The 25,674-nt window shown below is 35.0% G+C and overlaps 1 protein-coding gene across 3 annotated transcripts in view; it reads right to left on the bottom strand.

Moving 5' to 3' along the window:
• PALS1 (protein associated with LIN7 1, MAGUK p55 family member) overlaps positions 1–25,674 on the bottom strand; it is a 96,042-nt gene that overhangs the window by 38,986 nt on the left and 31,382 nt on the right. For all 3 annotated transcript variants that reach the window (XM_011283287.3, XM_011283288.3, XM_045060091.1), the window contains exons 2-3: positions 18,573–19,102; positions 5,167–5,375 (exon numbers count right to left, since the gene is read on the bottom strand). In XM_011283287.3, coding sequence (XP_011281589.1) covers positions 5,167–5,375; positions 18,573–18,939 — 576 coding nt within the window. In that variant the 5' untranslated portion in view covers positions 18,940–19,102. The remainder of the gene's footprint in view (positions 1–5,166; positions 5,376–18,572; positions 19,103–25,674) is intronic.

Raw genomic sequence — 25,674 nt, 5'->3', positions numbered from 1 at the left:
ATCTTTTTCAGCTTTGTTTGGCTATTCACAGAATGGCTGGCAAACTGCATTCAATGTTTGACAAATTCAATAAAAGAGGACAGGAAGTCTTCCTTGATGTCTCCTTTACCTTTAGTCTCCATATAGGAACAATAGGTCCTATTAGTTTTCTATTTAAATATTTCTTCACTTCATGTTCAACTGCTACTCAAAATCTTACAGCTGGACAATTACAATAGCCTCCATACTTTATGCCTCCATTCTTTTTTTTTTTTTTCAACGTTTATTTATTTTTGGGACAGAGAGAGACAGAGCATGAACGGGGGAGGGGCAGAGAGAGAGGGAGACACAGAATCGGAAACAGGCTCCAGGCTCTGAGCCATCAGCCCAGAGCCTGACGCGGGTCTCGAACTCACGGAGCGCGAGATCGTGACCTGGCTGAAGTCGGACGCTTAACCGACTGTGCCACCCAGGCGCCCCATATGCCTCCATTCTTGACCTCACACAATTTCTAAGTTTTTTGCTTTAAACTTTTCTTTATAGTCACTTTTTCATATTAAATTTGGGAAACATAAATATCAAAATAAGAAAATTAACTATCACCCACCACTTAAAGATAGCCTTCTTAATAATTTATTTTTTCCAATATCTCTCACATGCATGTTTGAAAAGGATGTTTGCATGTGTACAAATTATATCCATATTTTAATAGGCATCATGTTGAATATCAAATAAACCAATGTTTTTGCTTCTGAAAGTAACTAATTCAACCTATTGAAATTAGAAACAAATTCATAGTTTCCCTGTTCTCCCACTTTATATTTCACTATTATATATATTATTATGTTTTTACTTTATCGTTGTAGTAGCTAGTCCCTCCAGAAAAATGTTAGTACTAGAGGTGAGAGTCTGTAGATTGTCCTGTTCCAAGCTTAAAAAGCAATGTGGTGGGTATTTCACCATTAGGCAAGATGCTCCCCATTGATTTGATATTATTTATCAACTTAACAAAATGTACCTGGCTTTCTAAGAATTTTCACCACCAAGGGAAAGGTACTGAATTTATTTTCAGGTATCTTTTCTGCATCATCAAGTTGATCCTATGGTTTTTTCTTTTCATCTATTTGTGTAAGTTAATTATTTAAAAATATTTACCAACAAGGATCCATTATAAGTTAAAGTTAAATTTAAACTTATTAATATGGCTTATCTGGCCTTCAGGATCTGGACTCCAATTTTAAGACTATATCCTTCCCTCTACTCATTGTTGAACAAATATGCCAGAAACTTTCTCAGTCACTATGATCTTTGTACCCTTTGCCAATGGAATGGCTGTTCCTCTTTCTTGGACTTCGTGGTAAATTCCCAATCATCCTTCAAGATTCAGCAACTTAAATTTTCTTCAAAATTTTTGCTTCCTCCCATCACTGCCCCTTGAATCAGGTACATCTATCACATGCTCTTGGTACCTTACTCATACTGCCATCACAGTACTTCTCATTAGATTGTAATTGATTCACTGTTCTTCCTCAGTGATAGCTTAACTCAACTTTCACTGGTCAATGGACATCTGGGTTGATTCCAGTTATTATCTGAATGCTAAAACAGTATTTGTACCTAAGCCTTTGTGTGGATACGTTTTCAGTTTTCTCAGGTATGTAACCAGAAGTGGAGTTGCTGGTTCATAATATATAGGTACGTTAAGCTTTAGTAGATATTGCCAAACATTTTCCAAAGTGGTAGTACCAATTTATACTCTATGAGAGTTTTAGCTGCTTCACAAGCTCACAAACATTTGATATTGCCAGTTTTTTTGTTTTTGTTTTTTTAAGTCATTCTGGTGTCTCTGTAGTCGTATCTCATTTTGTTTTAATTTGTATTTCTCTGATAGGAATGATCTGAACACCTTTTCATACTTATTGACCATTTGGATTTTTTCTTTCTGTGTCTGTTCAAGTCCTTTGCCCACTTAAAAAAAAAAAAAAGAACAGTCTTTTTATTAATTTGTGAGAGTTCTTTTAGATTCAAGTTTTTGTTTATACATGTATACACATGTATATATCTCAATATCTCAAAATCAAATAATAAAATAAAATACTATTTCCTAGTCTGTTGTCTTACATTTTTACTGGACTAAGCAAAAAGTTCATTAAATGAAACCCAAGTTTTCAAGCTTTTCTTGATAAAAGCACTTTAATGACAAAAATACTTGTTGTGGGGTTATTAATACATTTCCTATATTTTCAAAGATTTAATCTTGATTCAATATATAAATTTTATTATCTGTTTTAAAATATTTAGTGTTTAACTGACACACAAAAAACTATAAAAATACTATTTTAAAGAGCTATAAAAACAGAGAACACTTCCTAATGTTTTAAGACATTCTTTCACTATATTCCTTGAATTTTTTTACTTAAATTTTCATGTAAAAGTGATACAACTAAAGCATGAAGTAACTTCTTCTTTTAAATACTGCATATTAAAATAGTTGGAATTACGAATGCTAAAAAGCAGAACATTAGGTATTGGACGTATGAACAGCCTAGTTATTAGTCTTATGCCATTCACAAAACCTCACCTGACCTCACTATCAATATCCAGAAATATAAAACAGAAGGGTTGAATTAGGTGACTGCTAACATTTTTCCAGCTGTAAAATAAAGGCAATGAATGAGTCCATTTAACTTTTAGAATTTTGTTTTCAGATTTAAGACTTTTCTTTGATGAGCTCTGAGTATATACTTTTTTTAAATGTTATGCACTCTAAGCCAGGGCTGCCACAGAGTTGTGCATGCACAGCTACAGGAAAGTTATTTACACTGCAGTACAACCACACACATTGTGACACACTGACTAGATTCATCAGTTTGTACTCATTTTAAGAACAGTCTCAGTCCAAGATAACTATCACCCACATATCTTACCACCACCAAAGCAACACAATCTCAAGTGTTACTGAAGATACTGTAAGGATGTGAAAGTAAACGTTCAGAAAGTCTCCTTGCTATGGCACTTTTAGAACTATGAATCATGTAAATACGTTAGTTATCTTAAAACTAATTTTCAGATTAATTTTTTAAAGTCCTCAACCCTTTCTCTCCCAAAGCATTTACTCTTTAAGCCACTTCTAGTTCTTTGTCTCACTCAACTCCTAAAACTTTTTAAGCTATGTATGCCTTTTTTATTCCTATTTCTTTTCACCCTTTCTGTTGTCTGTGTCACTTTCTTTTTTTTTTTTTCAACGTTTTTTATTTTATTTTTGGGACAGAGAGAGACAGAGCATGAACGGGCGAGGGGCAGACAGAGAGGGAGACACAGAATCAGAAACAGGCTCCAGGCTCTGAGCCATCAGCCCAGAGCCCGACGCGGGGCTCGAACTCACGGACCGCGAGATCGTGACCTGGCTGAAGTCGGACGCTTAACCGACTGCGCCACCCAGGCGCCCCTGTGTCACTTTCTTTAATTGGAACAATTCTGATCTCTCCTGCTTATTTCATTCTCTTTCCCACCCATTGTTCCATTCAACAAACAAAGGCCCAATAAGACAGAGAAAAGAATGATTATAATTATTTATCATGCATTCCTCCCAAACCTATACAATGAAAGTTACGCTGTATTTGTGAGTAAATAAAATCAAAGTAATGTCGGTTATTTTGATCTCTGCAAGGAAAGTAATTTTCAGAAAAACCATTTAAACTATAATAAGTAAAACCGCAGAGATAATTTTTTAATTAAAAATTTTAAATTTTAATTTCATATTTAATTTCAATAATGAAAGATGAGGACAAAGAATGAGTTTCAACTAGCTCTTTTAAATTCGAGTGGACAGAAAACTTCCTCTCTAGGAACAGGACCTTAGGTCACACTCTCCTGCCCTGGGTAATAATAGACTTCTCTCAGTTACTCTTGTCCACTGTATGCACCTAAATAAATAAAATACATTCTGTGCTCATCTGAAAAAAATGCCTCCTAAGGTATTTTATAGGTCTGTAGTTCTGAAAGTACTACTCTTCCCCAGAGCCCATTTTCTGTCTAGTGTCTGGGTTTAATCAAATAGATTTACTTGATGGGCTTCCAGAATTATTAGTTTTCATAATATCAAAATAACTTAAAATCCTATAATGACAGAATTCTAACCCCCCAAAACAAGAAATGACTTATTTATATCTTTTTAAAACCTTCAATTTATTATTTTATTTCTAGACAGAGAGAAAAATCTTAAGCAGGCTCCGCGCTCAAGTGTGGAGCCTGACGTGGGGCTATATCACACAACCCTGGTATCATGACCTGAGCTGAAATCAAGTCAGACACTTAACTGACTGAGCCACCCAGGTGCCCCTAAAACCTTCAGTTCAAAAGATGTTTGCAGAATACATTAACACTGAACATCAACACCAACAAACAGTAGAAACTAGAACTTCAAAGTCAGCATGTTAACAAGAGAATGTCTCACTGTACATCAAATTTCAATTATTTTGGAGCTTCTATAGTTTTTTTTTTTTTTTTTTTTTTTCAACGTTTTTATTTATTTTTGGGACAGAGAGAGACAGAGCATGAACGGGGGAGGGGCAGAGAGAGAGGGAGACACAGAATCGGAAACAGGCTCCAGGCTCCGAGCCATCAGCCCAGAGCCTGACGCGGGGCTCGAACTCACGGACCGCGAGATCGTGACCTGGCTGAAGTCGGTCGCTTAACCGACTGCGCCACCCAGGCGCCCCTCGAGCTTCTATAGTTTTTAAAGAGGAAAAACTTCGAAGTATCTACACGCAACAAATTTCAGAAGTTATATATTTATGACACCTGATTATCAGACAGAATTTTATCTCATTAGTACTCACCTCAGTTTATAATGTATAATGCTTAAAACTATACATTTATAAAAGTACTAAAACACTTCCCTTTAGTAATTTAGACAAATATTTCTCTCACTATGTAAACATAATTTTATATATAAAACTAGAACTTCTTTTCATGAAACAGAGCTCTGACTCTGAACTAAGTACGTATTTTTTCAGGATAAAATGCATTTGGCAAATTTTTCCTAACACAATAAATTAGTAACATGTGATCAGTAGTAATTAATTCAAACAAGCCTTATATTCACATCGGTATTTTCCAATAATACTGCCTTACTATCGCTAACAATTAGCTTGTATATGTCAAGCAGACGTTCAGAATACATACCTCTTGTGCAAGATCTTGTGCATTGGAGATAAGAGGAAAAGGAGGACTGGCCTTGTTCATGTGTACTGTGACAGCGTTGTGTATCTTAAATGCATTCTGGAAATCTTTATTTTGTACGAGTTGTAAAAGCAGTGAGATATCCTCCTGGCTCTGAGAATCTACCAAAGTATGTTGGATATGTTTAAGTGAAGAAAACAAGTCTTCCACTTCTAGTAGGAGAAGGAAAAGTATCCAAAAATTAATTGCTTCTGTTTTAATTCAACATATTTTAAGATAAACTTTCTTGAACCAATAACAATTTCTCAAAAAAAAGTTCTCAAAAAAACTCCTTGTATGTATTTTTGAGTTAATTCACTGTCATTTTTAAGCAGAACTCTACAAATTATACAAAATAGAGTAACATTTTTTCAAAAGTGTTTTAAGTATAAAACTAATACATATGACAAAAATAAATGAGTAGGAATACAGACATGAATAAATTTAAAACCAATAGTCCCATCATCTAGAAACTTTTTTTAACATCTTAGATCATTTCCTTTTTAAACAGTACTTTTTAATTATTTTCCTACATCACCAGTCTTTTAAAAACATTATATATAATTGCTCCATTACACTAAAGTTAAGCATTCAGGTTGCTTCCCTCCAATTTTTTGCTACTATACGTAATAAGCATTTCAGTACATAACGATTGCTGAATACAAATTTGTCTGAGATTCTGATGTTTTCCTAAAATAACTCCTAGAAATAGAATTTTTAAGTGAGATTCTGACCTTTTAAAGACCAAACAGCATTCCAGGGAAGTTTTACTAATTTAATTTACATCCCATTAGCAATATTTTCCCCAATATTCAACATTACAGTTCTATAAAATCAACTTATTTAATGGAGAGGGTGAGATTTAGTAACTTTTACCAGGCACTTCTTTGTGATTCATAAAACTCTTGTGAACATGAGTCTCCTAAAATTATATTGAAAGCTGTGGGCACATATTATGTGTGTGCATGCCTATTAGTGTGCATATATAGCACATGTATTTTTCTGGGAGGGAGTTATCCCAAAATGGTTAAGAACTACGAGATGTCTCTTCCCTGCCCCCCAATAAGGTAGATGTATGCATGTGTTTGTATACACTATGTCACATTTGTTGGCAACAGTTTAATTTTTTCATTTGTTAGCTGTATATATGGTAGCCTTTGCTACAGAAAAATTATTTCACTGTTTCTATACTTACAAACTCCTTCTCCCAGGTCATTAAATATCTGCCTATATTTCTTTTGGTTTCTACTTCATAATTAACTTTGACCTATCTGAAATTTACTTGGTAGAAATTTGAGGGGGAAACTTTAACTTCAATTTTTTTCTTCCAAGTGGTTAACAATTATTGTAATACCATCTACTGAATAATCCTTCCTGTTCCACTGATGTATGACACCACCAAATTCTTACATATAATGATCTGTTTCTAGTCCACTGGTCTAATCAGAACCACAATATCTTATTACAGTAGCATTACAGTCTTTCCTCATATTGATAATACAAGTACTTGCTCGTTACTTTTTCAAAAATGTCTTTTAACCATTCAAAATGAGTTACAGAATCACTTTTCAAGGTACTTCCCAGTGTCTCCCATTTCTGCAAAAAAGAAAAGTCCTATTGAGATTCTGACTGAAACTACACCTGTATACAAGTCTGGGAAAAACCTACAGTGGATACTACCTGTCTCATACTCAGTCACATGGGAAAAACCCTCTCAGCTTAAGTCTTTTTTGTTAGTTTTCTTCATGTAAGGTTTGCAGAAAAGCTACTACTTCTTATACACGTATCTTATAACCTACTACTTAACAGTTAAATTTTTTCATAGATTCGAATAGGTCTTCAGCTGATTCCTGAGGTTCCTTATCTTTTCCCCCCAATCAAAACAGGTTTAGTCCTTATAAAATAAACAGATATGCTCTTTAGTAATCTAAAATAGGAAATAATCTAAAGCAGCAAATAATGGGGGGATAAAACCGGAGAGTCAAAACTGTCAATCAGATAGGCTAAGAAGCTGTGACCCAGAGCTAAATAAAACTTAATAAACAGCTAGAATTTAACCATAGCTAAGATGGCATCTTCTTTTTTTTTTTTCATGTGCATTTATTTTTGAGAGAGGGACAGAGCTCGAGAAGGGGAAGGGCAGAGAGAGAAGGAGACCTAGAATCTGAAGCAGGCTCTAGGCTTTGAGCTGTCCACACAGAGCCCGATGTGGGGCTCGAAACCATGAGTTGTGAGATCATGACCTGAGCTGAAGTTGGACACTTAACCAAATGAGCTACTCATGTGCCCCTTTAAGATGGTATCTTTAACAGTAGACAGAAAGAATACAAGTAAAGGGAACTGGGAGATGTTGGTCAGAGCACAAACTTGGTTTTAAGGTGAATAAGTTCTGAGGATCTATATGATGACTATGTCAATAATACTATATTGTGTACTTGAAATTTGCTGAGTAGATCTTAAGCATTCTCATACTACACACAGTAACTGAGGTGATGGATGTGTTAATTAACCATGTATACATCAAATTATCACATTATACACTTTGGATAAATACAATTTTACTCGTCAAATATACTTCAATAAAGCTGGGGGGAGCAGAAAAAGGTTATGGACTATCAGATTCGACCAAATTCAAAGAGGTCACCATGGAATTACTAAACGAATAAAGAATTTCTAAGAGCATAAAGAATTCAATAGGCTTAAACTATCTTTAGAGCAAAACAGGAAAACATTTAATTAAAAAGGAAAAAGAATTACAAAACCAACAAAGTAGTTAAGATACTTGGGAGACTATCTTAGATTTCACTGGGTGGATAATGAAATTCCTGTTTTAAAATTTTAGTAATTAAGAGCTCCGACTGGCTGTTGGGGCAATGAGAAAAATCAAGGGCTTCAGATCTCACTGCTCCCTGAAATCAATACACAACTTTATTCAGCCCAAAAGATAACCATCTATTGTCTTTTCAACCCCAAGATATTTAAACTTTTAAAGGCAAAGGAACTTTTGCATTAATCTCTTTTGTGTACCAAAGTCACCCATAAACAATACTGACATTGTAAAAAACAAACAAACAAACAAACAAAACTCTATTGTTGTATCTTCCAGCTAGAATTACTGGTGTTAATTTGTTATACTGCCTTTCAGATTTTTTTTTTTTTTCTTTTAAATCTGGGGCCCCTGGGTGGCTCAGTTGGTTAAGCATCATGATCTCACGGCTCATGATCTCATGGCTCAGAACTGTGTGCTGACAGCTCCGAGCCTGGAGCCTGCTTCGGATTCTGTGTCTTCCTTTCTCTCTGCCCCTCTCCCACTCACACACTGTCTCTCTCTCAAAAATAAATAAAAATTACAAAAAAAATCCTGATCTAACTGTATAGGTCACAGAGTAAATGTTTTGCAATCTGGTATTTTCCAATTTCTTTAGAATTCGTAAAATAAAATTACTGATCAGAAAACAACATTTAAAACTTTGATACATATTGACAAATTGTCCTCCAGACTGTTACTAATACTCCTACCAGCAATTAACTTGAGTGCTCATTCCTACAAATGACCAAATTATAAGAATTAATTTTTTCATTGTTGGTGACCTGGTTAGGAAAAAATATATTTCTTAGCCTAGTAGTGAGATTGAATATATTTTCACAAGGTTAACAGCCATTTGTATTTCTTCTTTCATCTTTTTTCTGCTTCTCTTTTGCCTATTTTTCTATTAGAGGTTTTTTCCCTTAATGACTGGAATGACACTCATTATATAAGTATCTTAAGTCTTACGCAGAACTTACTGAATGTAACTATCTTTTCTTGCTTTAACAAAACAATAATTTTAATTGAGGATATTTATGAGAATTACTAAAAGAATGTATAAATTTCTGTCCTGAGTTCTACCTCAAACACAATCAGAATCTGTGTCTTTTTTAATGATATACGAAGTATAAATATAAATACATATGTATTAAGTTTATTATAATGTACCCTTCTGGTTAAGAACCACAGACTTAAAGGCTTTATTAACCTCAGTTACTATAATATTTTAAGACATGATATACTGGGTACTAAGGTAGTCAAACCTATTTTCTTCTATACTAAATGACCTTGATTGCTATATTGAGTTTTGTGTCTGTTTTTTATAGTTATTCTATTGCTTCATTGGCAATTGGTTTCTTTTGTTGCCCTCTTCTTGCTTCTATTGTAAACACAGCATATAATTCTTATTTAGAATACTGTAAGTATAAAATAAGATACTGTAGTCATATGCCATAAAGAAAAAATAGGGAAAGTAAGGTAGAGTACCTCAAACTAGGAATGGCTTAATGAGAGATGTAACTTAAAATCAATGACCTTATTTCAGGACAGCAGTTAACAGTTGAGACACTGCTCAGATAGGAAATTTTGTGGAAATAGGAAATTTTGTGGTTAGTCCAAAATGGATAGCATAAGGAATGCAGGTTCAGAGAAAGATGAAATCTGGCCAATTTGTGCATATTGAGTTCTAAAGCCACAAAGACCACCTAGGAGAGTTTAAAATCCAAGAGAAAAATAACACTTTTCAGTCAAACTGGAAATGTCTTTCACTCAGAAGGTCAGGGACCAAGGTAAGGTCTATAGGAAGAGGAAAGCTATAAAGCGTAATACAAGAGTCCCAAACAGGCTAAAAGACCTAGTAGCTACCTACATTAAGTAATATGTTGTGGGAGAACCTAAGGATCTTACCAATGCTAGAAATATAAAAAAACTTAACTAGGCCTAAGGTTCAAGATTATTAGGCTAACATCAAGACCAATTTAAACTTGTTATTTTTCATTCTTTACAACTTCACTCACCTCTTTGAAGTCCTAGTCACATTTTTGTTTAGTAAAAACTGTCTTCATTGAAATTATCTTTTCTTAGGAACTATCTCTAGACTTATTACATTATGAATGTTGCCAGACTGAATTGAGACCACCTGCACTTAAGCTCAGCTTTTAAAATTAAACATCATTAACCATTTTTTGAAAACCTACAAATATGTATTTGGCCCATATTAGTCATTGCCATTAGTGAATAGTAAAATACAGAATATCAAATTATGTACATATACATTATTTTATTTAATTCTCATAAAAACCCTCAGAAATATTTCCCAATTTAAAAAAACAACCCCCAAACCCCCAACTAGAGACATATATAATTCAGATCAAATCTCTGGAGGATATAAAGCCATACAGTAAAAAATGGCACCCAGATAAAGAATCCATTTCTTCAACTTAAAAAAAATTTTTTTTAATGTTTATTTTGGAGAGAGAGAGAGGGAGAGAGAGCGCAAGGGGCAGAGAGAGACAGAGACACAGAAACCAAAGTAGGCTTCAGGCTCTGAGCTGTCAAGCACAGAGCCCAACACGGGGCTTGAACTCACAGACTGCGAGAACATGACCTGAGCCAAACCAGGAGCCCCCATTTCTTCAATTTCTAAGGCAGTACTTTTTCTACCACACCAAAGAAATAAAAAAAGATAATTTTTTCCCTAGATTCTAGGGCTTGATTAGGTTATCTGTTTTGGAAAAACTGTCCTGAAATGTCTTTTTGCCCAATACAGCAGCATGTAATGCACATAGGTCAGTAATCAGAGGAGCTCATACATTTTAGCTATCTTACCATGTATCTTTAGAAGGAATTTCCTCTAGTTAACTCTTTGTGAATGTTCATACATATAATGCATATAATGCATGTGTTTACTTGCCCTACAAATGCTACTTTTATAATATTATGCAGGAAAGCTGCTCAAAGTACTCTTATCCTTCCAATCCAAGTTTCCATTAAAAATGTTCAGTGAACAAGTAGAACAGCTTAAATTAGCAGACACTCAGGGAGTTTTTAAACTTCATTAAATATATGTAGATTGACAAGAAGATATGGACTAAAACTACACACAGTTGAAACAAATGAATATTTAAGAGAAAATAATAAGTAATAGAACCCAATGATGAAATCAGTGGGGTTTTTTTTTAAGTTTATCAATTTAAAAGACATTAAAAATGATGCTGTTTCTGTCCAGTTAAGTTTTAAAATCACATAGGAAGCAACAAATACCTACAACTTTAGTCTTAAAATATGGATCATGATAAATGAAATGGGTTCACGGTCTTTACTCAGTTCTTTATTAGAAAATTTTCAATGGAATTTTGACAAAGGTCTTTGATATTAAAGATTACGTCTAATGAAAAATTATTGTGGGTAACATCAACTCAGGGATTCTCACTTTGACACATATTCACATTTTAAGTCTTCATATAAACATTCTTAATTTCAAAGGTCACAGTAGTTAATTGTAGGTTAAAAAAAACCCTTTGTTCCTCTATTGTACATCTTTAAAAGCACTTTACAAATACATATCATTCAAGAACAGTTAATTTTCTATACAGTTAAAGACATGTTCCATTGTCTGATGGAAGCTGTATCTGTTTACTTAAAGCAAATAAAAAGCCACCTAAGTTCTTCAACATTCTGTACAATTCCAGAAGGAATTTTAAAAATCCAATTGGATGCAACTAAATCATTTGTCAAATATGTACCCTCTTCTGTAATTATCAATGAAGATAAACAATAAAGAGAGGACAGAATCCAGAGAACAGAGACTCCCTCCCCTACTCCCATAAACAGCGAGACAGACAAAGGGGAAACACAAGGAGAAGCCACATGGACAGAAAAATAGATAAATGGAGAATCACAGGGTTAGTGAGAAAGAATGACATCGGTGCAGAGTGGGGAGTGGACAAAGAAGAGAATACTGTAGCAGAGAGATAACCACAATAAGGCAGGATAGAGGGAGGACAGAAAAGGGGATACTGCAGAGGAGAAGGCAAAGGCAGGTATAGGAAATCTGGGTTTGATGATAAATTCTAGTCTGCTACAGCTTCCCTACAAGAAAGTTCTTTATCTAACTTAAATTCTTTGTCCCACAGTTAGATCTATTTCTTCTCACTTGATGTTTAGTAGAAATTGTTTTAAGTTTCCATCATGTTCTCTAATGTTTCTTGTAACACTTAAATCAATTATTTATGTTAAGATTAACATAAATCAAAAATTTATGTTAATTTATCTAAAAGAAAAATTACTTACATTTGGCACTGGAATAAAATTAATCAGATAAATACAAACATACACACAAATCCACAAATTCACCCCGTGAACCCTCTCCTTTCCCCTCAGCCCTCTGCTAGTAGCCTAAAATGTAAAAGAGTGAAGATTTAAAATAGGCAACAGAAAGCAATCACCCAGAGTTGCTCTATCTGAAATTCTATCTTTGAACACCAAGACTCTAGGCAGCCATATGGGAGAATTTTTCGGCTTTAAGGGTAAACAATAAAATTACCCAAAGAAGCTAAGGAATCTCCATCTCTGGAGAAGTTTTGAAGTAATGGTGATAACCCTGGATTAGCTCTGCTTATTTTTACTTATGCTATCATTTACCCCACATAAAAACACAGTTTCTAGAGATCTATTCTAGCATTAAGATTCTTACATGTCATTACTTAAATAATACAGATTCTTTTAACCTATTCTCAGAAATTTCTAGATTTCAACCAACTTTTTGACTTTTTTCTGAAACTTTTTAAGATTTCTTTTCTCCTAAACTGTACAAACTGAATATTCAGATGAAGACCTTAATATTTCTGAGTAGGAGGAAACTGTATCAGCTCCAGTATATCTATCGCTGAATCAAAATTAGAACATTCATTCAGGAAATCTTTGCTTAAATAGAAGTAGACTTCTTTTTTCTTTCCAAATTTAAGAATACAAAGTTCAGATCTTTGAATTCTGTTTGTCAGTGGACTAAGTCAAAATAATTTATTTAAATGTTTATTTATTGAGAGAGAGAAACAGAGAGAGCACACGCAAGCAGGGAAGGGGCAGAGAGAGAGGAAGACAGAATCTGAAGCAGGCTCCAGGCTCTGAGCTGTCAGCACAGAGCCTGACAACACAGGGCTCGAACCCACGAGCAGCAAGTTCATGATCTGAGCCAAAGTCTGACACTTAACCAACTAAGACACCCAGGCGCCCCAGTCAAAATTAACTTTTTAAAAAATAATCAGGGGCGCCTGGGTGGCTCAGTAGGTTAAGCGTCTGACTTTGGCTCAGGTCATATCTCGCAGTGCGTGAGTTTGAGACCTGCATCGGGCTCTGTGCAGACAGCTCAGAGCCTGGAGCCTGCTTCAGATTCTGTGTCTCCCTCTCTCTCTGCCCCTCCCTGACTCCTGCTCGCTTGCTCTCTCTCAAAAATAAGTAAACATTAAAAAAAATTAAAAAATAATCAGAAGCTCATGAAAGATCCTGAACAATATTCATTAACAAATTGGGTTACAAATTAAAAATAAATACCAGTTAAGTATATAGGCCAAAAATAGTTAAGAGAGCACAGCAAAAATCTTACCCCTAAATATGGTAAGACAATGAAAAACTGTTACTGAAGCCCCAGATCTGGGATGAGAATACGTGGGTCCTAGTTACTGCTAGATCACTTATTAGCTGCATTACATGTCACTGGACAACCCATCTCAAGTCTATGGGCCTTTCTATAAAATGGGTGGGTTTGACTAGGATAGTATTTCCCAAACTTTGCTGCCAATCCATTAAAAAGTGTACATATTTGATTTCAACCCAGCATATTCATACCTATTTGAAATATAAGATTTATAAATACTCATGTGAAATATACTTTAATATTTTCTATTTTATTCTAGTTCTTTAAAAATTACTGATAGGATGGCTAGAATTAAAAGACACATAATACAAACAGAAGCAATGATGTAGCTTAAACTGGAACCCTCAATACACTGCTGGTAAGAATGTAAAACAGTGCAGATACTGTGGAAGGTAAGGCAGTTCCTCAATAACTTGAACACAGAATTACCATATAACCCAGCAATTCCACTCCTAGGTGTACACCAAGAATTAAAAACAGGTGTTGAAACAGAAACTTGTACAGGAATATTCATAAAACTATTCACAACAGCCAAAAGGTGGAAACAACCCGTTCCATCATCAGATGAATGGATAAACAAAATGTGGCATATATCCATACAATGGACTATTATTCAGCCATTAAAAAGGAATGAAGTACTAGTTTGTGTTATAACATGATGAATCCTGAAAATATTATGCTATGTAAAAATAAGCTAGTCACAAAAGAGGACATATTATATGACTGAGTTATAGGAAATTTCCAGAATAAACAAATCTACAGACAGAAAGTAGATTAGGGCTGTTGGGAGAAGACTAGGGAGTGACCGCTAATGGGTACAGTTTCTTTTTGGCGATTATGGAAACACTCTGAAATTATAGAGTGGTGATGGTTGCACAATTTTGTGAATACACTAAAAACTGAGGAATTACACAGTTTAAAATAGTGAATTTTATGGTATATGAGTATCTTAATAAATTTTTTATTTTAAAAAATAAAATGAAAATTTACCAGTTAAGATCAACAAATTAATTTCACAGACTAGAAAGTTAAAGGATCTCTGGTGGCTTCTAATTCTGATACAAGTTAAGTTCTAGGGAGGCAAATCAAAAGACACTCTTAAATACAGAGAACAAACTGAGGGTTGCTGGAGGGGAGGTGGATGGGGAGATGGGCTAAATGGGTGATGGGCATTAAGCAGGGTACTTGTTGAGATGAACACTGGGTGCTATATGTAAATGATGAATCACTGGGTTCTACTCCTGAAACCAATGCTACACTGTATGCTAACTAACTTGAATTAAAAAGACAAAGTTAAATTTCAGTCAAACCTTCAGTGTGCCAAATATGTATTTACATTTTTTCACTTGGTCCTCAAGAAAATCCAGAAACTGTAGTGGAGGCTCAGAAAAGTAACCTGTCTAGTGTCAACAGCAATTAAATGAAGATAAGTATTAAACTCTACATCTTACTCCAGACACCCCTTTCCAATACTCAGTGATGTGAACATATCATGACACAATGATGCAAGTCTTTGTAAGAGGAGAAAAAGCTAAAATCTATTAATTTTTTAAAAGTTTTATTTATTTGGGAGAGAGAGAGCACGAGTGTGCACATAGGGGCAGGAAAGAGGCAGAGAGGTAGAGAATCCCAAGCAGGCTCCACACTGTCAATGTGGAGCCTGATACAGGGCTCAATCCCACAAACTGTGAGATCATGACCTGAGCTGAAATCAAGAGTCGGACACTTAACCAACTGAGCCACCCAGGTGCCACTTAATAGGTAAAATGAAGTTTTTGATGCATTGTATCAAAGACTGGTAACACTTAATTATTCTTCAGTAGAATGATGCTTATTTAACCATCAAACATTACATGTCTATCCTCATATCCTAATGAATTTTCTATTCTTTATGTTAGATTAGTTCTAATTTTAGCAATCTGAACACATGAGAATGTGTTGGGTTCAAATAGACCCAACATGTTAAACATTAAATCTAGTACCAATAAGTCTAATCATGTCACTCAAAGAAAAAAAAAGTTCCTCAAAGAATGGCTAAAAGAGCTTGGTAATATCTACCACAGCTGAGCAAAAATTTAATAATAATTAGCTTCTCAGAAGTAGGCTGAACTCAAGGTTTATTGGCACTGGAAGTTTGTTTGTTGGCTTTAAGTAAATGTTGCTAAAAGCCAATCTTTAAAAAAGCTTATCACAATCTAACAAAGTTCTAGTATATCCCATGGTCAGTCAGAAGCCAAATAACATCAGAAAGAAATGTAGAAGAGATATTTTACTTTGTAACATCAAATACAGGAATACTATTGGCTTCATAGCTGAATATTCAGACACGTGGCAAAAATATGCAGATACTAATCAAAACTGAAACATGCTATTATTAATATAATGAAATATTTTATTCATCCTTAGTTTTCTGCCCCTTGGCGTATCTTTTATCTTCATACTAACAACATTTGGTGTGAATTAGCCCCTCTTCACAAATCTCAAGGGTCTCCTTATTAACCACAAAACAGATAACTCACCGTGGGTGTGTTTGGGTGGGTGGGTGTGCCTTTCCTAAGGTCTCTTCATATGTGATAGATGACTTTATTCCCTCTAAATATTCTACTGTATTTACTTGTCTACAACCTTGGCCAAAAATTACTTCTGTGTGAATACAAAAACAAAAAAAACCAGTGGCACCTGTAAATTACAGGTATCTGAAAATGATTTTACTGTACTTCATTCTACTCTAACCTGCTTTCTGTTATTTTCTCAGGATTTCTCTCACAAAGTAGTTTGTTTTGCTTATGAAGAGAACAATCAGATTTTATTCGTAGCAAAGCAAGTTTTAATAGCTCATCTCAATCTTAAGGAAATCTTCCCTAATATATCAAAATTCTTATAATTTATAATATTAATATTGATCATTTATTTGAAATTAAATTCCCACATCACTATTTTCTAATTTTCAGTAAGATTCTGACTGCTTCTAAACAAGAAAATTCAGTTCAACCTTTTGGAATATTTTCTATTAATTCCATCCCTGCACTTTTATTATTATACAGTGTCTAATTTATAAATCCTTTCATTAAAAACCACTATCAGACAACTAAGTTACCAACTTTTCCAATCATGTTTTCAATTCTTAAAATAGTATTTTCTCTACTCACAGATAAATGATGATGTATCACTGGAAACTGAGGGCTCCCTCTCAAAGAAATAAATTAGTTGTTCAATTCTTAAAATAGTATTTTCTCTACTCACAGATAAAAGATGATGTATCACTGGAAACTGAGGGTTCCCTCTCAAAGAAATAAACTGGTTGTCCCATCCTTCCCTCATTTAAAACAAGGTGGCTGTTTCTGGCTGAAAAAGGCTGAGAAGGTGCCTCCTGGCATGTGTTTATTAATCAAAATATTGGCAGGGAAACACATAAAACTTTAAGGGAGTACTTCTGTTGTAGTTTGATGAGTTAGCAAATTATGCACAGGAAAAAATGTTTGGTACAAAGCTATTACACTTCATTTTAAAATGAAAAATTAAAATTTAATATATTCAAAAACTGAAACTTTAAATAGCAATAACTCTATAACTTACACTAACTTTTCATGTTTCCTAGAATTAACACATTTGTGTTGGGTCTATTAACATTAAATTTACTACTTACTTCTCAAAGTGTTAAATATTTTCTCCTAGTCAAGAACTGAATTACAGATACCTGGTACTACATTTTGAACTACTTTAAAATATGTGAAACAGTGGGTTTATTTTTTTTTTTGTAAATTTTTTTAAATATCTATTTATTTTTGAGAGAGACAGAGTGCAAGCAGGGGAGGGTCAGAGAGAGAGGGAGACACAGAATCCGAAGCAGGCTCCAGGCTCCAAGCTCCGAGCTATCAGCACAGAGCCCAACGCGGGGCTTGAACCCAAGAACTGTGAGATCATGACCTGAGCCGAAGTCGGACGCTCAACCGACTAGGACACCCGGGCGCCCCACATGTATTTGTTTCTTTACTGAGATTACATGAATATTACCTATTAGATGGACAATTATGCCTGATCTACCTCAAGCAAATGGACAAATACTTTAATCTTAAAGAAATTTAAACAAAAAAAGGAAAAACCAATCCAGGCTTAGGCTGGATATATTACAATGTAATACAATGTAAATGTATATTCTCAATATATTCTCAATGTAAATATTCTCCGAATCATAGAGAATACTTACCAGAATATTTTAATAAAAAATAATGGGATTGGTGTGCAGGAAGGGAGGGCAGTAAGTTCAATGATCACATATTCTAAGTTTGGAAACATACATCTGATGTCAATCTCTCTTGTAGATTCAGAATGCCTATTAGTACTCTAAAGGATCTAAAGAAAGTCCTATAATAAGAGGTTTAATTTATTTAACCCACTGTTGTCAAAATTTATTTGGTCACAGAATTCTGTTTTGTTTACCTCTATTAATATCTCATACCATTAGTTTTTTGGTTTTTTCACAGAATGGAATTCGGAAATTCTGAGCCATGTTTTATGTGTATGATGCCATATGAACAGCTCCAGTTCTTCTTACTGGCAGTCATTAAAGAAAATCAAATAGATTATAAGCTACAGATGTTAATTTTATTACTATTTTACAAACTATAAGGAAATCAGAAATTCAAAATCTGAAAACTGCTTTTCAGTAATTTTGACATAAAAGTTTGAAATAAAAGGTGAGTTTCAAGGCTATGTTATGCTACATGTAGAAATTTTTAATTCAAAGATTATATTTAAAAACCATGTTGCAGTGACTGAATGTTTAAGCCATGTGCTTTAGCTCTATGTAACTAAAAGTAAACAATCCCTCTTTCTTCCTGTACACATTTATGTTAAGGCAAGAGAAACAAAGAAAACATTTTCCATAATTCTGCTGTATTTACTTACCTAATATTTTCACAGCATAATGAGGACTTTCTAAGACAATTCCTTCCTCTGTATCAAATATAGGGTTATCTATTCCAGTCTTTGGAGGAATCTGGGCTAGTTTCTTAAGTCTCATGGAAGAATTAAGGTCAAGTTCTTGTTTTTTCCCTTCTTCCTCTCGCCTACGCCTCATGTCTTCCTGTTGTTGCCGAATACGTTCCAATTGTGCACTTCGACGTACTGGCATCATCCTGGTGCCCAAATCTCCGGGGCAGTCAACAGCCATCTCTCGATGCTTCTGATGTTCCTCTGGTGATGCAAGATCAACATTTTTTACTTCGCTGTCTGATTCCTCAGTAACATGCCCATTCATATGGGATGTTGTCATGGTTATCTATAAAAACCTGTACCACTTTTTATAAATCAATTTCTCCTATAAAGCCAATCTCTTGATTCTGTAGTATAAAATCCATGTTACTTCAAAAAAAACAAAAAACAAAAAACTTCTCACATCACATAATAATGCTATGAAATGTATCCATGAAGGAAATCTAAGGGGAAAAATGGGGGAAAAAAAGTGTAAGAGTTACAATATAAAAACAGATTTTACACAGCACACTTCCAATCTATGCACAATACAGTAGCTCATAAGTGTACATTTGGCTATACATATTACTTTCTTTTCATTTTACAGATAATGCTGAGGAAATCAAATATTAAAAAAAATCTTCTCCCAGGAATTTGAAGCATACCATTTTTTTATAGCTGAGGAAAATCATGTATTGCAAAGTTTAGCAAAGCGGGAAAGAAAGAAAGTTTTAGGTACTAGTCTAGTAGAGAATAGGTTGCTTAAGGTATAAAGATGTTTTAGTCATCTCTGTATAGTTGTACCATACTATATACTATACTGTACATCTTTGTACAGTACTTTATACTCAATTAATACACAAGATTGAAATAACTTCCTAGTTAACTGCTAAAGAAACTGGCATATAGCAAACGATATTAGTGGCTCACTTGAGATTAAGGCAGTATTATGGAGGACAATTAACTTTTAGGAGTTCATGAGATGCAGGAGATACCTAATGAAAAAGAAACTTTTAATTAGCAGCTAAGGCATCTATAGGATAAAACCACACTAAGTGAAAAAATATATGTGGGTTATCAGTATTCACAACCAGTCAACATTAAAAAAAGAATTAAAAGTTAATTTTTTACAAAGATTCATTCAGAGAAAATGGTAGTATCTGTCACTGCTCAAAAAAACTTTAAAGTCACACTGTACAGCAAATAAGAATATATAGGACTTTGGGGCACCTGGGTGGCTCAGTCAGTTGAGCGTCTGACTTTGGCTCAGATCATGATCTCATAGTTCATGGGTTCAAGCCCCACGTCAGGCTCTTTGCTGACAGCTCAGAGCCGGGAGCCTGCTTCAGATTCTGTGTCTCCGTCTCTCTCTGTTCCTCTCACTCGCACTCTGTCTCTCTCAAAAATAAATAAAGATTAAAAAAAAAAAGAAGAAGATACAGGACTTATAGACCAGAAAACTGAATTTTAATTGACTCTGCCACTTCCTCTAACTTTAAGACTTAAGACTAGTCAGTTTCTCTCTCTGAACCTTAGATTCCTTTGGAAAATTTATTCATAGGATTATTCTGAGTTTTAAATGAGATAGTGTATGTAAGTTTTAAAACTAAAGAATATATATATGTATACTAATTCTTAGTATAAATTTGATTCTCTTATTTTAAAAATCCTTCAACATATTTTTTATTTTTATTTTTTATTTTTAGAGAGAGGGATAGCTGGAGCTGGGGAGAGGGGCAAAGGGAGAAAGAGAATCTTAAGCAGGCTCCAAGCTCAGTGCAGAGACTGACACGGGGCTTGATCCCATGACCCTGGAATCATTACCTGGGCTGCAATCAAGAGTCAAGACACTCAACCAACTGAGTCACCCAGGTGCCCCTCCTTCAACATACTTTAGACAAGAAAAATATTTCATGGATGACACTGGCTTTTCATCAAGCTATTTCTTAGGCATAAACAGGCAGACTGTTTGTATATGTGTAAACCCACACATTAAATCTAATTAGTCTTCTCTGCTCAAGATTTTAAAAATATTTACAATAATAAATCTGCTTCCTCCTTGAGTTGAACATCACTTCAGTAAATAGATTAGTTAGAGGACATGCCGACTCAGCAAAAGCAGAGTTTTCAGATAATATTCCTAAATGCCAGCCAATCTTCTGTCCAACAAACACCTTGTCACAGACTTCTTAAACCTACCTAGAATATGAGGTAAACCACTAGACCAACAAGCAGGAGAACAGATGCAAGCTACATAAGTCACCAGAATTACATTTTCACAAGAATTTTGGTAGACTTTTCTGTCTTATATCCAAATTTTAACTTCTCTCTTTATAATTATGTGACTTACACATAAACACCTTATAATTAGATTGCCTTCTTTTTCATTAAAATGAGAACTATCAGAATTACGTTAGGCTATTTTATTTCCTTATTTATTTATTTATTTTGAGACAGAGAAAGCATGACCAGGGCACAGACAGAGAGAAAGGAAGAGAAAGAATCCCAAGCAGGCTCCGTGCTCTCAGCACAGAGCCCAATGTAGGGCTCGAACCCATGAATCATGAGATCATGACAGGAGCCAAAATAAAAAATCAGATGCCTAACCAGCTGAGCCACCCAGGCACCCCACATTAGGCTATTCTTAAGTTTTATATATTGACTGTATGTAATGCAAATTCAGCCTATTTAAGTTCTCATTACACCTAAGCAGAAATTTATGTGGGAGTTACTGTAGTGCTATACTTAATTTTGATTTTAAAAATCTAGGAGTATGCATATTTCCAGAAAAATAAAAGTCTGAACTCTTCCTCTAATTATAATATTTACTGGATATTAAAAATCAAATTTAATAATGAATAATGTAACTTTTGCCTCAATGCTATTCTACAAAATTATGATCTGAAATTAAAACTCTCAGCATAAAAATTGTAAGGCTGTGTCCATATTCACCATAACAGATCATCAGGGAGAGGGTGATTATAGTTCATGCAAGAGAGACTGGGCCAGGTGATCTGGGTCAGGGTTTTCATGCTTGGACTATTAGCATACTTGTCTTTCTCAATCTAATCTCTTACTCTCAGAAAAATTTCTGCAACCTGATATTAAGCCATTTAAAATTCCATTTTGGTCATTTCCCTTGGAGTGTTCATTCTATTGGGAGACAGAGCAAAGAAAATGAATGATTATTCTTCCCCAGTTGGTTTCTCCTCATTAGATTCTAAATTCATTAAAGACAGGAGTCTGGTCTTATTTTTATACTCCCTAGTGCTTAACACAACACATATCATAAAGAGAATGCCCAGTAAATACCTGTTCAAGTAACAATGTCAGAAATTCAGAGGACCGCACAGACCACAGACTCTAAAACTTAGTATATGGTAAGGAGTCACAGCAAATACGCAAAACATAAGGATACATTTCTTTGAGCAACATTTCAAAGAACAACAAAAAACTGGCCAGATAGAAGAGTCTGTTCCAGGGGTGCCTGTGTGGCTCAGTTGGTGGAGCGTCCAACTTCGGCTCAGGTCATGATCTTGCAGTTTGTGGGTTCAAGCCCCACAAGCTCTGTGCTCAGAGTCTGGAGCCTGCTTTGAATTCTTTGTCTCCCTCTCTCTCTGCCCCTCCTCTACTCACGTGCTGTCTCTCCCTCAAAAATAAATAAAACATCAAAAAAAAATCTTTAAAAGAAGAGTCTGTTCCAAGCAGAGGGAATCACATGACCAATAAGAATGAAGAGTATGAAAATATGGCACTTGCAGAAAACAGAATAGAATGCAATAGTTTGGATGTGACAATGAGAGCATATCATACATGAGTAATGATAAAACTGCAAAGGCAAGCAGGGGGCCAGAGAATTTAAGAGCTAAAGACTTTGATCTTTATCCTTAAAGTAGTAAGAATTATTATAGGATTTAAAGCAGAGCTGAAATGATCACATTCGCTTTTTCAGAAATATCACTCTGGTAGAAGTGTACAAGACTGAAGGGTGGTAATGAGACCAGTTTGAAGGCAACTGTAAGAAATGGGGTACTGAATTAAGAAAGTGATGAAGAAAAGTTATATTAAAAAAATATATAGGTTATAGAATTGCTAAAAATTGGCGTCTTTATTTCATATAGCCAAAAGAGTCAAGAAAGAGAAGAGGAGAAGAAAGAAGTAGTAATAGCAACAGTAGCAGTAGCAGTAGCAGTAGCAGTAGCAGTAGCAGTAGTAGTAACAATTACAACTTTAACATTTACTGAGCACTTACATGCTGGAGAATATTGCAAACACTTTACACAGTATTCATTCATTTAGTAATCCTCATTACTACTCTAAATACAGTTCCAAATATGCCTATTTTGTAGATGAGGAAGTAGGTCTTGAAGATAAAATGGAGAAATAAAAAAGAGGCCATATGAACAAAAAGACTGGAAGATAAAAGGTGTGGGAAAAGTACAAATAAGGCTAGTTGAACTAAAGCAGTCAGCTTGTACAAGAGAATAGTGGCTAGAAAGTTTGCTTGGGTCCAACTTAAGGAAGGTCTTAAATAAAGTCCTTAATTCTCAAGACAGTAAGAAAGCCATCAAAGATTTAGAAAAGAGTGATTCATACATAAATATAAATAAGCATTTATTCTTGGCTAGGTACTACATACAGTTATACAGATAGGATTCCTGACCATTAGCCTATCTACCAAAAGGTCCTCAGGGATCTAGAAATTAATGCGTCCAGAGTTATACTCATTCTTTCCCTTTAATCCCCTCATATTCTCTTTAATCCTCCTCTTCTACTCTCAATTTTAATTAATGCCATTATACCTACCCAGTTACCCAAGACAACATAATGGTTAGGAAAACACGCTCCAGAATCAGACTACTTAGGATCTAATCCTTTCCTACTCTCCTTTTAATATTTTTAAATTTTTTTAAATTTATTTTTGAGAGAGAGAGAGAGACAGGGTGTGAGCAGGGGAGGGGCACAGAGCCTGAAGCAGGATCCAGGCTCTGAGCTGTCAGCACAGAGTCTGATGCAGAGCTTGAACCCAGGAACTGTGAGATCATGACCTGAGCCTAAGTCAGATGTTTAACAAACTGAGCCACCCAGGTGCCCTGCCTAGTCTCCTTTCAAAAGTCTCAAATACATCCTCGTCCAAATTTCTAGGCCTCCCCAAACTGGTTATATGCCTGCTCTGGAATCCCACAATTCCTATCACATCTCTGACCAACCTAGACTACAGCTATTTGTATCTCTGTCTGCCCCATCAGACTAGAAGCATTTCAAGGTCAGGTACCACACTGATTCATCTCTAGATCCATGATATTGCCCAGCATAGGGGCCAAGCAAACAGGAAGGCTTCAGAATAGGAACCCAAGCAGTGTGACTCCAGGACAACTATCTTTGGGTTAGTAGGTGGCAAATATCATTAAGATGGAGAATACAGGAGAAGAATTAGATAGAAGAGGACAGAAATTGAAGAGTAATATGGGTTTAGTTTTGGACACATTAATTTCAAGGTGATTGCACTGTCTTATTCACCTAGTAAGGGATATCTAATAAGGAATAAATGCTTATTTCAGTATTTGAGCAAATCACTCCTCTGTTCAATACCTCTGATGGCTTTCATATTGCCTACAGAACAGAGTCCCAACTCACAAGGTAAATCCAAACTTTCTATCTTTTACTACTTTTCCTGCATAAACCTTCTAAGTTAGCTTCCTTTTTATGCCTATCCCTTATCTTTTTTCTTCCTGCCCAAGTGCCTTATGAAATAAGAAATAGGATATGCTTCTCCTTTCATCTCCTGCCTTCAAGATCTACCTCAACCCCCATTTCCTTTAAGAAACCTTTCTAGACCACCTCAATTAAATAATGATCTCACCAAACACTCCAAAAGACTTTGTAATGCTCACAAGTTAATTCATAAGGGCCATGAATGTTTCAAAAGTTATTCCAGAATCAAAGAAACATTATGCTACATCCTACGGTTCTAGCATCAAGATCATAATTCTCAAACAAACTGTGAATACTCCAGCTCATATATGTAGTCAATACACATCAATAAAATGTGACAACCCAAAGGAATTATATTCTCCCCCTCCAAAATACACATACACACACAATAAAATGTGGCAGTCCAAAGGAATTAATACTCTCCCTCTCCAAAACACACACACACACACACACACACACACACACACACACACACACAAGAAAGAAAAAGAGAAAGTCCTTTGACAATTGAGAAGCTGGTAAATAACTGAACTAAAGAATTACCTCCTTATATGTAAATAAAAGACCACCTTATGCAGATAATATAGTTACAAATTCCTGGCCCTTAGAGTATTCCTCTCTTCTCAATCTTCTAGTTGTAAATTATTTTTATTTTTATGTACTTTTTTAACATTTTATTTTATTTTTGAGAGAGAGGGAAGGAGCGGAAGCGAGGGGGACAGAAGATATGAAGCGGGCTCTGTGCCAACAACAGTGAGCCTGATGCTGGACTCAAACTCATGAAAGGTGAGATCATGACCTGAGCCAAAGTCAGACGCTTAACTGACTGAACCACCCAGGTGCCCCATAAATTGTTTTTAAAATGCCTCAAAAGCCCACATTTCAAATCCTCATCAGACTCCCAGCTCACACCCGTGCTCATGAAAGAAAAAAGAAAAAAGAAAGAAAAGAAAAAGTTAAAAATCTTTACATAGTCCAAAAAACAAGAAAATGAACTTTCAGGTTAGCAGGCCAAAGTTGTTTCAATGCTAACTTCAAACCAGCAGGGGAAAAAGAGCTTTGCTTATGCGAGTTGGCTATAGGAGAAGGGAGTAAAAGGAAGCTAAATAAGCTTCAAATAATTACAAATCATTAAGATTGGGAGGCCTGAAATAGCCTCAGGGATGGAGGCCCACTGAAAACTCCACACCAAGAGAAACATTTGTGTGACAGCTGGGGAATATGAAGATGGTTGTCTACACTAGTGTCCAGAACTCAAAAAAAAAAAAAAAAAATTTTTTTTTTTTTCCAATTCATCCTTCCTCCCCTACTCCCACAAGTA

This window comes from Felis catus, chromosome B3 (assembly GCF_018350175.1).
Source record: "Felis catus isolate Fca126 chromosome B3, F.catus_Fca126_mat1.0, whole genome shotgun sequence".
NCBI classification, from domain to species: Eukaryota; Metazoa; Chordata; class Mammalia; order Carnivora; family Felidae; genus Felis; species Felis catus.
Note: the sequence above shows the minus strand (reverse complement) of the source record. Positions and strands in the feature narration are given on the sequence as shown.